Raw genomic sequence first — 15,596 nt, 5'->3', positions numbered from 1 at the left:
TGCAGAAGCACATTCTGGAACAACAAGGGTCAAGTCCTCTAGGGGAAGAGACAATAAACAGGAGAAAGCACTTATCAAATTCTCTAAAGTCAAAAGTTTAAGGATGAGGGAAGAGGAGGCTCATGTGAGGAACATTTGGAAATGGCCATGTGAGGGACACTCTTCCCTGCTCGATTATACTCGATTATAGGATATTACCAGGCTTAAGCATTATTAAGGTTTCCCAGTTCAATTTCCACTTTACTTCATGTAACCAGTTACTTACTCATTAATGCAGAAAGCAACCACCTTGACCACACACATTATAGGAAACCGCTGATAGAGTGTTATATTATTCACACATGGATTTATATCTCTCTGTCTCTCTCTCTCTCAACTCCTCCCTCTCTCTCTCCCTTCTTCTCTCTCTCCCTCCCCCTCTCTCTGCCTCTCTCTCTCATTTACATCTTTGACTCTGAGTCTTTCAAGCCTTTTCTTCACATTACCTGGGCATTTGACACTTTATCCAGATGCAGAAGTTCAAGGACCTCATTAATCCGCCTTCTTTTTTCATCTCTTGTCATAGTCATTGGCAGTCGAAGAGCAGCTGAGAACTCTATGTTGTCTCTCACAGTCACCGTGCTCATCACCACGTCATTCTTAAGGTTAACAGGAAGTTTGAATTTAATTATGGATAGTTATCAATAAGCCCATCACTCTAATAAATGTAACCTAGTCACATATAATAAATCCAAACTTAATGTTTTACTTAAAAATAGTCTTTCAGGTTTTAGTAATTTTAAATGCAGAAGCTGATGTATTTAAAATGATTTTCACCCCCCTCTCATTTGACTTCCAAGTAGAGTACAGGAATTTTGGTTATAGTACCTGCAAATACTTGCAGAGAACATCTAAGCCATGGAGAAAGCTTAAGGAAAGGCAAAATCGGACAACCGAAGACCTTTGTAGAATTAAATCACACCTGCAATTACTAGTGCTTCAGATGTCATACTCCAATCTCTCCACATCTTCCTACTTAATAATGCCACCCTCAGGCTAATGATTCATTGTGAAAAGCCTTAATGTGTCATCTAGTGAACTAGAAACACACAATTCTGTGAGCTGAATGTCTAACCATATAGAATCAGGGGAAACCTAAAATTACAAACCCACCAGCACTTACTTGTGGCACATAACCAGAAGTACACGTAAAATTAGCAGGTCGAGGTTTTCCATTTATCAAAATATCTCCTGATAATCCACGTGGATCTTTCCTTGCAGCTAAGACATCTAACAACCTATAAGGGTTACATATGTTGTGTGGTTTACTTCCTCCTTTCAGTAACAACTGTCAGCTTTCAGATACTCAGAGTAAAATTTCTGCTTATCAAATGGCGAAAAAATACCATCCCTCCCTCCTTCATTCTCTCTCTCTCTCTCTCTCTCTCTCTCTCTCTCTCTCTCTCTCTGTTCATTATGTGCTGTAATACATCCCAGAATTATGAATATAGCACATGATTCACCTGACCTCCTCTCCCTGTGATCTGACCTTGGGGACTCAAACAGGTAATGTGCTGCTGTAGTTTGAGAATTAGGCCTGGTGGTGATTTCTTGTTTCCACAAAACTTCTCCTTAATCTTCTTAATTTTAATACTATCTTGACACATTAAATAATAATATGACCCAACACCACATGCCAATCACTGTCATTTTCTGTCAGTAAAGTGACCTAGTAAGACTTCCTACTCTTGGTATAAAATTAGAATGCACCCTCCTGCACACTACCCACAGCACATGGTACCAGACTCACACGTACACACTCACACAGTACTTAGATAACTCCTATAGGAGTGATTTTTACAGCCCAGAAACTGGATACTGTGGACTTTGTAAGCTTCCCATTATACTCACAAAGATCTGCTCCCATCTTGAGGACCCATAATTGCATTGAGTCCTGGTTTCATGATCCCACTGTAAACACAAAATCTTACTTATTAATTTTTCTATTAAAAAGAAGTTATAATAGCTTAGATTTTACACTGAATATGTAGTTGAATTTGGGTGAAATTGTACACAAAATATCAATATAAACTCATAAAATTAAAATATTAATAGAGTCTTATTATTTACAAAAGACGTCAATTGCTAGTGGAAACTCATCAGAAAATTGCCTCAGAAGTCACAAAACCCCTTTTATTTATTATGCAAGGAATTGTCTTTATTGAAACAGGTGCATCTAAGTTCAGTGTTTTTGAAGCAAGTGGCAGGTTCTCAGGAGAACTCCATTACACATAAAGCCTTTATGTGTCAAGTACATAACAGCTTCTTGCTAATGTTTGATGATCCATATCTTCATATAGCCCTGCTTGTTGCCTCATAAACTTCATCACAAGAAACCAATGATTCATGGCATGTAAATAGCAGTGCCATTACTATTAAAAAAGAATCAAACTAAAATCAATCCATCTCAAGTAGAAATGCAAAGACTAGAAAGAAGCACTCAGAGGACAGGAGAGTGTTGCCAAGTAACACTCATAAACAAAACCCAATCCCAGAAGGACAACAAACAAATTGAAAAATGAAAATAAACAAACCCACTGACAAACAAATAAAAAAAAAGTTAATCAAGATTGAAAATCTAATACACACATACAAAATGATGATTTCCTTCATCATGATAAAGACATTAACATTCACTTAATTTAGATTTGGGAGACATCCATCATATAGAGCACATTATTTATCGATGGATAGGTGCAGCAAAAACACAAGCTGTGTCCAAAAACAGAGAATACCCAGATTGAAAAAGGCGTAGTCTTATATTCTTATAGAAAACATAGCTATGCTCCCATTTGTTATTTCATATCCAGACAATGTGTCAATCCCATGCCCCTCTTAGTAAGACAATGGTGGAAGTTGTAGGCTGAGGAACAGAAACGACCAGTGCCCAAGAACAGCTGCAATGGTTGGGGTCGGGAGGAAGAGTCTATGCAGATTGCGTGGGGAAATCTTAGATGTGTGCTTTGTCCTCAGAATTGGTTGGAAGTATGGCTTCTCTACGTCATGGAACAATGTGTGGAATGTTGCTTTTAGCTCTTTTTAGCTCTTAATGAATTTTGAGCAAATATTTGAGGACCCAGACTTTCTGCTGTTGGGACTTCCTCATTGCTTCCATCTCATCAGTGGTAACTGACCCAATCAGCCTGTTATAAACGCTCACTTCAGTTTAGGGAGGGGATGTGTGCATATAGATGTGTACACAATTCTTTTAAATATTGAATTTCTAGGAATTAAATTTTCAATATTCTTTCATCATACTTTGAATTTAACAGTGTGTCTTTGATATTATATTTTCATCCCAAATTATTGAACTAAAATAATTTCTTGTGATTTTTTTATAATATGCTTATGGGTTTATCAAACTTGCTTGTATTTTCAAAGAACCAACATTTTGTGTCATTAATTCATCATGCTGTTCTTTTAGTTTCCATCTCATTAATTTCACTGTGATCATGAATCTGTCTGTATGTATGAGAAGGTGAGGCTAGGGGACGGTTCATTGAGTGAAGCACTTACTTTGCAAGGGTGAGGGCCTAAGTTAATCCCCTAGAAGTTATGTAAAGTTGGGTGCAGTGATGGGCACTTGTAGCTCCATGCTCTATGGAGAGATGGAAGACAGAGATAGGAGAATCCCAGGAATCCTGCAGGCAGCTGACCTGGCATACTCTGGAGTGAGAAATGAGGGACTCTGTCTGCAGTATGGTAGAAGATTAAAATCAATGCTCAAGGTTGTCCTCTGACAGCCTTGTGCCATGAAGTGTCATAGCATCCAAATACCTGCACATGTGAACACACACACATATTTATACATATATATATAGATATATAGACATACATAAACACAAACACACACAGTTTATAGATAATAGAGAAAGTCTGTGTGTGTTGAAAAAGTTGTTCAATACACTGGTCTATTTAATTCATGCACCTACTTGATATTTGATAGCCTTTCTATCACACATGTTTTTTTACAAAATGAAAAGCCATGCTGCATTGTTTCTTGATAGCTGATGTTATGGAAACTTAACACAGCCTCTTCAGTCAGTGTGTTTGGGTTACTGGCGTCCATGCCCGGAAGGTCATTGTGCTTTCTTTCTAACATTGGGATTATAACAGGATCGTTATTGGAAGACATCTCAAAAGGCTCTTCCTTCCTGTAGAAGGAAAAACAATAGTAAGTTGATGGTCCACAGAGACATTATTACACAGACCAGCACACTTAAGGATTGTTTAAACTGTGTATCCATAGGTGTATCCCTGATGAACAGCTAGTTCATATCGCTGTGATTACCTGAGGACCCAATGAAAAGCAGACATGAGGATATAGACTCCTCTTAGACACCAAATTCCTAAGAAACAAATGAGCACTAATGAGTAGAGTATAAATGCTATTCATAATTCATAAAGAAAGAAGGGGGAAGATGATGGGGCAGATTTGTCTTACTTCAAAAGCATATTATGATATAAGTTCAGAGGCTGAATACATGACCACCATTACCATATCTGCTCTGTGGGTGGAGGGGAGAGGGAGGAAGGGAGGCAGAGAGATAGAAAAACACAGAGAGAGATTTGGTTCAACTAACATAATTAGTTGAAGTTGCATAGCAATCAGGAGAAATTTTTGAATATTTACAACTTCAGTACCTTTGGCCATTAGGCATGTTTAAACAGCCAAGAAGAGGAACTAATAACGATGGCATCATCATTGCTATAATGAGTATGTTGTAAATCTAGAAAGACTTAGATTTCAAAATGACAGGGATTAGGGACACCAAATCAGTAGCTAAGCAGTTTAAGACTTCCATTAAAAAACAATACAAATTAAACTCAAATGTCCCATTTCACAAGGTATTGTCTTCTTTAAAGTAAGGCCTTGAGTTTATGAAACAATGCCATTGTCAACACAGCCAGACTTTTTTTTATTAGCTGACATCTTGGGTAGTGAGCTCCTGCCTGTGAGGGACCACCTGCTCAGACAAGCCTCCTCCAGGAGCATCCTTAAAGCAGACAGGGTGGGAGCAGCTGTGTGAAGAGCTCTGATGACATCCAAAGCAGCCAGGGTTGGGGGACCGCAGCAGTGAAGCTGACCCAACCCTCTCCTGCCTTCCCTCCTGTCTTAAGCACAGTAAAACCTCCCATACAGGGTCAACTCCAGAAAAGGTAGGAAAATAAAACTTGCTAAACACATCTACCAAAAGCCTTGTTATTTGTTAGCAAAAGTATTAGCAGTCTGTCACCAGACAAACCTGGAGCCTCAAAAAAATGGCATGCTCTAAACCCTGTGCCTCGAGATCCAGAAGGTTGAGGCTTTGAGAATCAGGACAAATCAAACTATGGGCATAAACCTCTGCTACATCACTGTAGTCAATTCAGACATTGCTGGAAGAATGTTAAATACCTCCTTTCAAAAATATCATCCCAAATTTCAATTATGAATTCTAGGGATGGGAGTAACAAGGATAAAGATTCCTAAAGTGAGAACTTAGAGGGAAGTTCACAATTAATCCAGACAGTGATTAGCAATCATTAATAATGTGACAATTGATATTTAAAGACAGAAAGAAAGGAATTACAGATTTCTTATCAGAAGACACAAAGTCTATTTTTTAAAACAATCATAATTAAGATTTCAATAAATGTATTTAGCAACCACTTAAACACTGATACCTCAAGAAGGAGAACTAGACAAGATTGATACTGAAATGAAATCATTGTGAATGAGGATAATCATATGAAAAAAGAATCTTCAAGGTGGGAAGAAAGAGAGCTATACAGGAACATAAGGTGTCTGCAGGACTTGACAAAAGGGTCTGAAGTTCCTATACAAGAACACCTGTGACAGGAGAAAACAGCACATAGAGAAAGACTGATATGGGCCTGAAAGTACCAGTCAGTGCATGTTCCACATGTGTGAGGCCAGGGGAGTAACTCCAAGGTAAAACAGGCTGCCCTGGTAATGACAAGCTGGCAGGAAAAAACCTATCACTCTTATGAGACTTAAATCCAGCACAGGTATTTGACCTCACACTGGCTCCTCCTCCATGGCAGAGCAGTACTGGGAATAATTCTCTGGATCAATTAATGGCATGGAGCTATCATGTGAAAAACTTGGATGGGTACATGTATGTCATCCATATGCCAGATTATTGAAGAACAAGGCATTCATAATCTGCATCAACTTTCTAGTCAACTTTCATTTCCCAGGTACTTTTGTTTCTTCTGAGGCTTGTGCCTTTTGGCAAGTGTAAACTGGTTCCTTCTCATCCTAAAGACCAACACTGTCTCTCAGATCTCAGACTGCATTGAGCACACTATACACAGTGTCACCCATAAAGCCTTACAGTGGTGCAAGGGTTAAAGCAGAGCTGTGGAAGGAAAAACAGAGCTGATACACATGCAGCAGGGAGAGCTGTTCTGGTGGTCAGTAAATACTCAGATAGCTCAATAGGAACAAATGGGAGCTCCAGTGTGACACTTCATTTCAGGCTGGTCATGTGAGCAGAAGGCCTGGGGACACATAGAGTTGAGAGTTTGTTGTCTTGTATCTAGTGATGCACACATCAGGTGGGCTGATGGTGGCTCAGTGGGTATGGTCCAATGAGGGCACTGCAGCCCTCATTGCTCTGATGTTTAGGACAAGCACATAGGCTTTGTTTCTTAGACAAGTTCTTCCAAAATCAATGGGTCTAGGTGTTTCTGGCTTGATATGTGTGTAGGTAGGAATAATTAGTTTGCATTGGTGAGTTATTTATCAACATATGTCCTACTGTATATGATGGACACTTGCTCACAAAAGGTAAACATTCATCTTGCCTGAGAATATACTTTCGAAATGAAGCAAATCACTGTTGTATAAATGGAGTCACTCAGGGCAAGGCACACTGAAAACTCCTGTCCTGTATAACACAAAGGAACACAAATCGCCACAGCCTGAGCTCTACACACTTCATCTCTCACATTGCTACAACCCAGAGCTTTTATTCTCTGAGTTTGAGCTGCGGTGGAATCTAAAATCATCTAGCACGTCATGGTGCCCTGGGATGCCCTGGTGGGTAGGCAGCCATGAGAGACAGTAGCGCAGGAGGGAGTGACTGAGACACACTCCTAGCTCAGGTTGTGGAGGAATGAGGACAGGCTGCCCTGCCTCCTGTAACCAGGATGACATGGCTCCTCTGGATGACTGCTGAGCCCGAGAGTTCAGAGCAGGTGGCTGGCACATTCATTGGTTTCTGAAACTTTTTCATGGTTCAATTTGTGTACAGCAGACAGGAACTGAGAACTGATAACCAGGGTGAAAGGATTACTCAATTTCCACAGCTTCTTCCTCATTGCATGGTGGTTTGCTGCTGCATAGGATCTGAAAATGCTTAGGCAAACAGCTCAGCTCTTAAAATTTCTCTCCATTGTGGAACTCCATGCTCTGTTTGCCACCTCCACTTCCCCCAAAGCATCTGGTAGATATGGCTTTGTTTAGACAAGGCCACAAACAGAAGTGCCAACCTGGACCACAGCCCACAGAGACCTCTGTGGCCAACAGTGGAGAAGAATCTCCAAAGGCGGGAGGTTTTTAGAGTGAAAGACGCTCTGGTACATAGTGACTTTAATCTCTTGCTCTTTATCTTATTCTCCTTTTCTTTTTTCTGATCTTACTTTCTGTACATTGTTGTTGCTGATGATGTTGTTGTTTATTTGAGACACAGTTTCTCTTTGTAGCCTGCCCGTCATTAGAACTCACTGTAGGTCAGACTGACCTTGAACTCAAAGATCCACCTGCCTATGCCTCCCAGTTGCTGGGACTAAAGGTATACACCACCAACACCTGTTCATCAGTTCATTATTCCCTTTATGATTATTGAAGGAAGTTGGCTCCCGTATTGTTACTGTGGTTTATTCTGCACTCTGACCAGTGATCTCTGTAGAAGGAAACAATGTTAAAATCCTCACATCAGTGTGCAAACCATATTCACTCCCGAAGGTGCACAAACCACAACAACAAAACACAAGAATCTGAGAAAACAAGGGAACACAACTTCCTCAAAAGATCATATGGTGTCAGCAACTTAGTCTAAGCATACTTAATTACATAAAATGACGGGGGAAAAAATCATTCAAAATTTTAATTTAAAAAATTTAACTTAAAAAGTATAGAACATCCAAAAGATAAACAACTGACAGAAATAAGAAAAAACAATATAGAATATAAGTCATAAATGGGGAAGTTTTAAAAATGCAAATTTTGGGGAAGTTTTGCAGATAAATTTTTACATTTAAGGAGAAAGCATCACCAACAATCTAAATTAGCTGAAAGATAAAATGCTAGGGTTTCAAATACATGGTTAATGAGTTATTGCATTTGTCTTTATTCAAGAAAAAGAAAAAAAAACTTACAATGTCCTTCAGGACATGACAGACAGACCAAACATGAAGGTATTATTAGAAAAGAATGCTGAAAGAAGGACTAAAGGCATAGACAATCTATTCATTGAAGCAACATCCTAAAATTCCCTGCATCTACTGAAAGATAAGGATGTCCAGGCACAGAGATAATATAGACCACTACATAGATGATCAGGAAATATTCTAGTCATATCGCACTCATCATAAAATGTAAAGACTTCAGACTAGAAAAGAATGCTGGAAGCTACTAAGAAAAGAGCTATGTTAATAACAAAGTACCTGATTGGCAAACCAACCAGAACAACACGTTTCTTGACAGAAATGCTGAAGGACAAAGCATGGAACTGTGTGTTTGGAACAGTAAAGGAAAAGAAGGGACAGCCAATGTGACCACAAGCAAGTTTGTCCTTTATAAAGATCTTCAAGATGAACATAGCTAAAGCAATGCATGACCACAGAGGCAGCAGTGAAGAAGACACTCACAGGAAAATAAAATTACAAATGGAGAAGACAGAAAATTAGGATTGCAAAAGCTCAGGAGAAAATAACTCCTGTAGTTCTAAGGAGTCAACAGCAGTAACTCAGGAAGTGTAGCTTTTGTCAGATTGACACACACTGGAGTCATCTGGGAAGAAGAATCCTCAGTTGAGGAATTGCCTCCATTGAATTGGCAAGTCTGTGGGGCATTTAGTTGATTGATGATTGATGTGAGAGGCCCAGCCCACTTGAGCCTTAGGACATTTAAGAAAGCAGGCTGAGCAACTAGTAGGCTATGTTTCTTCAAGGTCTCTGATTCAGCTCTTGCCTGAGTTCCCACCTGACTTCTTTCAGGGATGGGGTGTGATGTGGAAGTGTAAGACAAACCTTTTCCTCCCCAAGTAGCTTGTGATCATGATGTTTTATCACAGCAATAGAAAGCAAACTGGCAGTGAGCCAGCAAACATCTAAGATGAGAGAGAAAGAAAAGAACATATAACAATTTGAAACTCAAACGAAAAATTGAAAGATAAACAGAAGCCCGCCAAATTATAGGATCTCATTCAGTACAAACATTTAACACTAATCTAAATATAAACGGTCTCAACTCTGGAGTAAAAGATGCAACTGACAGGCTAAAGTGAAAAGCAGAAAACAATAACCAATTGTTTATTGCAGCGGGAAACTCAACTAGCTGGTCACGCGTGTGAAGACTGAGAGTGGGAGGATGGAAAACGGCATTTTAAGCAAACAGACTGGAACACTCCACTCCTACCTGACAAAGCAGATAACCAGCCAAAGTTAGAAAAAAAGTAAAAATAACTACATGTTAATAACTGGAACACTCCATCACAAACTTTTAACAAGTCAATAGGGTAATTTCTTGTATTCTATCAGATCATAATGGAATTGTAGAAAAAGTCAACCGCAAGAGAAAGTACAGAAAAACATGGAGACTCAACACTGTGTTGTATGCAAGCATGGTTCAGCATATGCAAATTGATAAAAGAAATTCAGTACATAACATGATCAAGGATAATAATTATATTATAATCTCAATAGATGGAGGAAATCTTTGAAAACTAAACTCGTTCTTGATTACAAACTAGGAAGAAAAAACTCACACCTACACACAAGAAAGGGCACTGTGATAATCCTACCAACGGCAATATACTGAATAGGGAAAAACTTAAATTAATTTCTCTAAATACAAGATAGAGACAAGAGTGACCATCCCTTAAGTTTTATTTAATATAGAGCTTGGATCATCAGAGAAATATGATGAAAGAAGAAAAAGAGAGATACAAACAAAAAAGGAAGAATTACCCTATTTGTGGATAAAATGCTTATATATTGAAAATTCCACAGGCTGGCAGAGCACTTGCCTAACATATGCAAGGCTCAGGATTCGATCCTCTGAACCACATACCAAGAAAAGGGCTCTGAAAACCATCCAAGGTCCAGCAAGGGGTCTCTGCAGGTAAACGTAGTGCCTACACAGGATTGGCCATCTGAGTTCAATCCAAGAACGCCATGGAAAGGGGACTACAGTGGCATGCCTTTGCGATCCCAATACAGAGATCTCCTGGAAGCTGAAGGGCCAGCTACCCTGGAGCACCCAGCATGGAACAAAGTACAGGAGAGATCTCCTCAACAAGCTGGAAGAAAAGAACTGACTCTCAAAACGTTATCCTGTGATCTCCACACACATTGAATCTACCCATAACACACCTTGATCCTCACCGCCCCGCGTGCGCACACACTGAAAGTACCCAGAGAAGCTGTGGGAAAGCATATCTGGATCAAATAAGCAGAGTACATTATGGAAATATGTTTGCACACCTCTGAATATTCCCATAGCCACACAACTGTGCACTGTAAGTCCGTGAGGTGTGTGATGCTAATTATACTATAAGAAAGTCGTTCCTGCTCGCCCATACTCACTGCTGTCAGATGCAGAAGAAGAGAGACCCAGGTTGCTGCTCAGCTTGTCCTCAGCCTCTGCCTGAAACAGGAACTTCTAGGAAGTAAGGTGAGCTTGGGCAGCACCAGAAAAGAAGAGTGGAGCTAGCGCCACCTGGTGGTCAATCGGGATTCTCATGTACAACGTTGTCCTGGCGCCTCAGGTCCACACTGAGCCCTAGATGAATCCACCATCAGTTGGACCGTGGGGAGGCAGCCCCGGGAAGAGATAAAAAGCAAAGCAAAGGTGTCTGTCTTTCCTTCTTTCTTAATAGACTGACGGTCGGGGTAATAACCAGGAGATTATATGGTTAACCCAGAAAGGGAAAAACGGGGTCAGTACAGCCAAGGGTATGGCTTGTTAAATGTCCAGGTTGTTCATATAAATTGACTTATAATTTCATTTTATATATGAAGAGACCAATTGAGAAATAATTCACTATTAACGACTGTAATCCCTATAACTAAGAGCCTGAGACAGGAGGATTTGGGGTTTGGGTGCCTGGGCTAAATATCAAACTCTATCCCTAAAGAACAAGAGATGGGAGAGGGAACTAAGTGCAGATGTTAACCTTCAGTCAGTGTGTGCAGTGTAGAACACTTGACGGACCAGAGAGTTAATGTTGAAAAGTAAGTCAGCTTCATACTCTATCAGTCTTTTCTTTTTAACATTCTAGCGAGAATTAAGGAGGGTAACAAATGCCCTCCACCCTCCAACCGAGGAGCTATAAATTGTAGACACTGCCAGGAGAGAAAAACCCGCTTTTCTTCAGAAATGCTGTCCATAGTATGTTGACTATTCAGGGGATTATCCTCCTCCAGTGTGTTCATGGGAAGCACTGACTGGACTCTGTGCATTATTGAAGAGGGAAAGGAATAGAGAAGGAGGGAAGGCGGGAGCTGGGAGGGAAAGAGAGGTTGGGAAAAAAGTTGTTGGGAGGGGGACTTCCGGTGGAATGCTGAAATAAAGTAGCAGTGGTATGATTAAAATACATAATATGTATGAAGTTCTCAAAATTCTCAAAGAATAAAAGTTCTAAAAGTTTTTATGAAGATAACTCTTATTGGAATACAAGATACATACAGAGAAGGTACAGGCTAGGCAGTGGCCCAAATCCGTCAGCATGAGGACCCGAGTTCAGATCCCAGCACCAGGAAAAGAGCCTGAGTGTGGGAGGGGGAGGCAGGGCATCCCTGGGGCTGGAGGATCAGCTTTTCTAGATAATTAGAAAGTCCTGGTTCATTCCTCAGGAACAGTGTGAGTGAGAGAAAAACACCAGTGTTGACCACCACAGGTATGCACACCTGTATACAGCCACACATGCACATACAGTATAAAAATATCTGACTAGAGAGATGGAGGTATAATTTCAGTATGACACACTTGTTTTTGTAAAACTCAGATTTTTTCTGAACATGTAGAGTACTTCAAAATGCAGAATAGGAGCATACACCTATAATCTCAGACACTCCACCTGAGGTCCAAGCTTTGCAAGTTGAAGGACAACCTGTGCTACATAGAGGTTACTGGCCAGCCTGGGCTACAAAGTGAAACTGTTTCTGCCCTCTATCTTGAAAAAAGAGCAGAAAAGAAAGAGAATAGAGAGAAAAACGGGAAAGGTCAGAGGTGTGAGAGAGAAGGGGAAGGGGAGAGAGCAGCAGTGAACGACGGGGCTTCCCTCAAGCTCCACCATGGCCATCCTCTCCAGAGGTCACCACATTCTTGCTTCTGTCATTTGCTGTCTACTTCTATTTAATTTTTATGTCTATTATGTAGTAGAGCTGGTGACCTGACCCACGGCTTCAGGCTGGCCCACGTATGACACTGAATACATCCCCAAATCTGAGGATTTGATAACTACGTGATAAATTTCTATTTGATAACTATGTGATAAATTTCTAACCAATTCTCTTCACCCCCTAACCCTATGCTGAACCCAAGTGCCTCTGCAGCACCTGCCTTACACTTCTGTGGCACCTGAGCCTCCTAGACCCAAGAATCCTAAAGAGGTTTCCCACGTCTGTGCCATAATTTTTGTTTAAGAACCCATGACTCTGGGAGCAGTGTTATCCACTCACATTGAGAACCTCCCTTCAAAGCTGATTTTAAAATTATTTTTCTTTAATTGACTTACAAAATTGTAGATTTCCACATGGGTTTTCATACAGATCTAGTTTCAGATGAACTTCCCTCTGCTCTCTCACCTCTTTCCTCCTCCCTTACCTCCAAGTAACCCTTTATCTGACAGTGTTCCCTCTCTATTTTAATATAATGTGCATTTACTGCCCTCCCCAGCAAAGGTGTTTTTACTCTTTCCTGGCCTCTACTGGCTCTGATTTAAACACACAGATCTAAACATTTCAAGATAGAACCAACATTTGAGAGATAACCTTTGACTTTCCAGACCTGGATTACCTCACTCAACATAATATTATCTAGTTCCATCAAATTTTCTACAAATTTTGTTTTCTTTACAACTGAATAAAATTCTATTACATACATGTACTGAAGTGACTAAGGCAAAGCCATGTTGTCCTGACTCCATTTTGGTCAGTTCAGACACTTCTCAGCCTTCTACTCCACAACAGTGATGTCTGTTTTGGCAACACATTTGGGATTCCCATCATCATGGTCCACACGTATTAACCAAAATAATTAGTAATATAAAAACTTAAACTAAAATAACCGAAGAAGGTGTAAGTGTCATGTTGTGTCTGAAATGACTATGTTCTGTCAAAACAAATGATGTGAGGTTACTCTGCACCTCATCCAACATCAAAGAACTGTAGATTTTTGTCTTTAAAATTCTGCACCTCTGACCTTCTGCACTAGGAGTCTTGAGGCATGAGCTCACTCTTGGTCAATGGCCAAAACTAGAGGACTTTTATAAACCTAATTGTCTAAATTAGTGTGGTGGTCTGTATCTTTCTTGTGTGGATTATTATAGTGCCACATTTCCATTACGTTCATCACTGGCACCATCTAACACTGACATCCAGGTTATTAGCATTTCCTCTGCTGTGACTAGAGCAGCAGTGAACAGAGATGGGCAAGTATCTCTGTAGTAGGAGACTGAGTCCTTTGATACATGTGTGGGAGAAAACCCTCACCAGCTACACCCTTGACAGGGAAATAACAGTCAGAATACAGAAAACAAATGACACAATACAAAAATAGGTTATGTAACTGAACAGAGAGTTCTAAACAGAAGAAACCCAAAGAAAGAAAGAAAGAAAGAAAGAAAGAAAGAAAGAAAGAAAGAAAGAAAGAAAGAAAGAAAGAAAGAGGCAAAGGATAATATTATTTTAAAAAATACTCAAATTCTTACTTATTGGGGACTTGTAAATTAAACGATTTAAGGTCCATTTTTCTCCAATCAAAATAGATACCATTGCAAGAACAAAAGACGACAAATGATGGTGGAGGTGGGGACAGTGGACCCCTTTTCACTGCTGGTGGAGGTGGGGACAGTGGACCCCTTTTCACTGCTGGTGGAGGTGTAAACCATTACAAGTGCTGTTGGAATCAGTATGGAGATTCCTGAGAGAACAAAAATAACACTACCATATAAGTGATTACATCCATATTCCAGATTCTATTCCATTTAATTACATACCTCGATCTGTGCCAGGTCTATGTGTTTACTTCCATGGCTCTGTTGTAGATCTTGAGGTGCAGCCTGCGGATGTCTCCAGAATTAGTTTTTCTTCCTCACAGGTGCTTTGAAGTCCCAAGGTCTTTTACGCTACAATGTAATAATTTTAGCATATTTGCTTCATTTTCTGAAGAATAATGGAATTTTAATGGAGATTAAATGGTTAAGTTTTTTTTTTGCTAGTGTTTGTGTGCTTGTTTGCTTGTAGAACAACCATTTCCACAAGAATAATTTTTCCATTCTATGTGCCATGGAGGCCTTTCTTCTGGAATCTTCGTCAATTCCTTTGTCAGGGTTTTAAAGTAGGATCATTCCAATGTATTTTACTGTTTTGGGGGCTGCTGTACCTAATATTGTTTCTTTCTCAGTCTGTCTATCAATGGTTATATGAAGAAAGACGCTTAAAAGAAATCCCACACTAGCTCAGAATTGAGAATAATAGAGGGTTATTTATTTAGGGGTAGACTCACAGATCACAATCCTCTGCTGGAATGGAGAACAGCAACCAGCATCAGGACATCATGTCAACTAGGTGAAGTTGTTGTTGTGGAGCCCCATATTCTTCCTGGAAACTTCAAAGATTACTGTAGAAAAATTCATTGTTCTTTGTGGAAAACTTAAACATTATTTATATAGGCATACGTAGATATATGTATTCAATAAAAGATATAATAGAGACAAAAATAGGTATGAAGAAAAGTAAATTATTTTTCTAAACTCAGTTTTCTTTCTGTCCCATATCATGGATCCTGACATGAGACAGAAACTCTAAACTTTTCTTTTAAGAACATGCGTGGATTTAGATAAGGACAGAGCCAGTGTCCAACTTCAAATCTAGCTTTGACTTTTAAGTGAACCATGATTAACATTTTAGTTTGTGTTTTTTAGATTCTTACCCTCAAATAACATGTCCTTATAAGTCATAATTCTCTTCACTTGGTGATCCTCTCTGGATAATTATATTTTCCTCTTTAGGCATCTAGATGTCCAGGGTCTCTTGACCTTTTGAAGATAAATATTTTTCTGCAAAGACAAGAACAAAGTCCTATCCCAACCCTTATAAGG

The 15,596-nt window shown here is 39.7% G+C and overlaps 1 protein-coding gene across 1 annotated transcript in view; it reads right to left on the bottom strand.

Annotated features, from left to right (window-relative positions):
* The window catches only part of LOC142832680 (ATP-binding cassette sub-family G member 3-like), a 158,955-nt gene that overhangs the window by 31,321 nt on the left and 112,038 nt on the right, over positions 1-15,596 (bottom strand). Inside the window, exons 2-5 of the mRNA XM_075943361.1 lie at positions 3,972-4,193; positions 1,891-1,950; positions 1,163-1,277; positions 486-638 (exon numbers count right to left, since the gene is read on the bottom strand). Coding sequence (XP_075799476.1) covers positions 486-638; positions 1,163-1,277; positions 1,891-1,950; positions 3,972-4,174 — 531 coding nt within the window. The 5' untranslated portion in view covers positions 4,175-4,193. The remainder of the gene's footprint in view (positions 1-485; positions 639-1,162; positions 1,278-1,890; positions 1,951-3,971; positions 4,194-15,596) is intronic.

The sequence above is a fragment of the Microtus pennsylvanicus genome, chromosome 12 (assembly GCF_037038515.1).
Source record: "Microtus pennsylvanicus isolate mMicPen1 chromosome 12, mMicPen1.hap1, whole genome shotgun sequence".
Lineage (NCBI taxonomy): Eukaryota > Metazoa > Chordata > Mammalia > Rodentia > Cricetidae > Microtus > Microtus pennsylvanicus.
The sequence above is the reverse complement of the archived record's forward strand: the minus strand, read 5'-3'. Positions and strand labels throughout refer to the sequence as shown.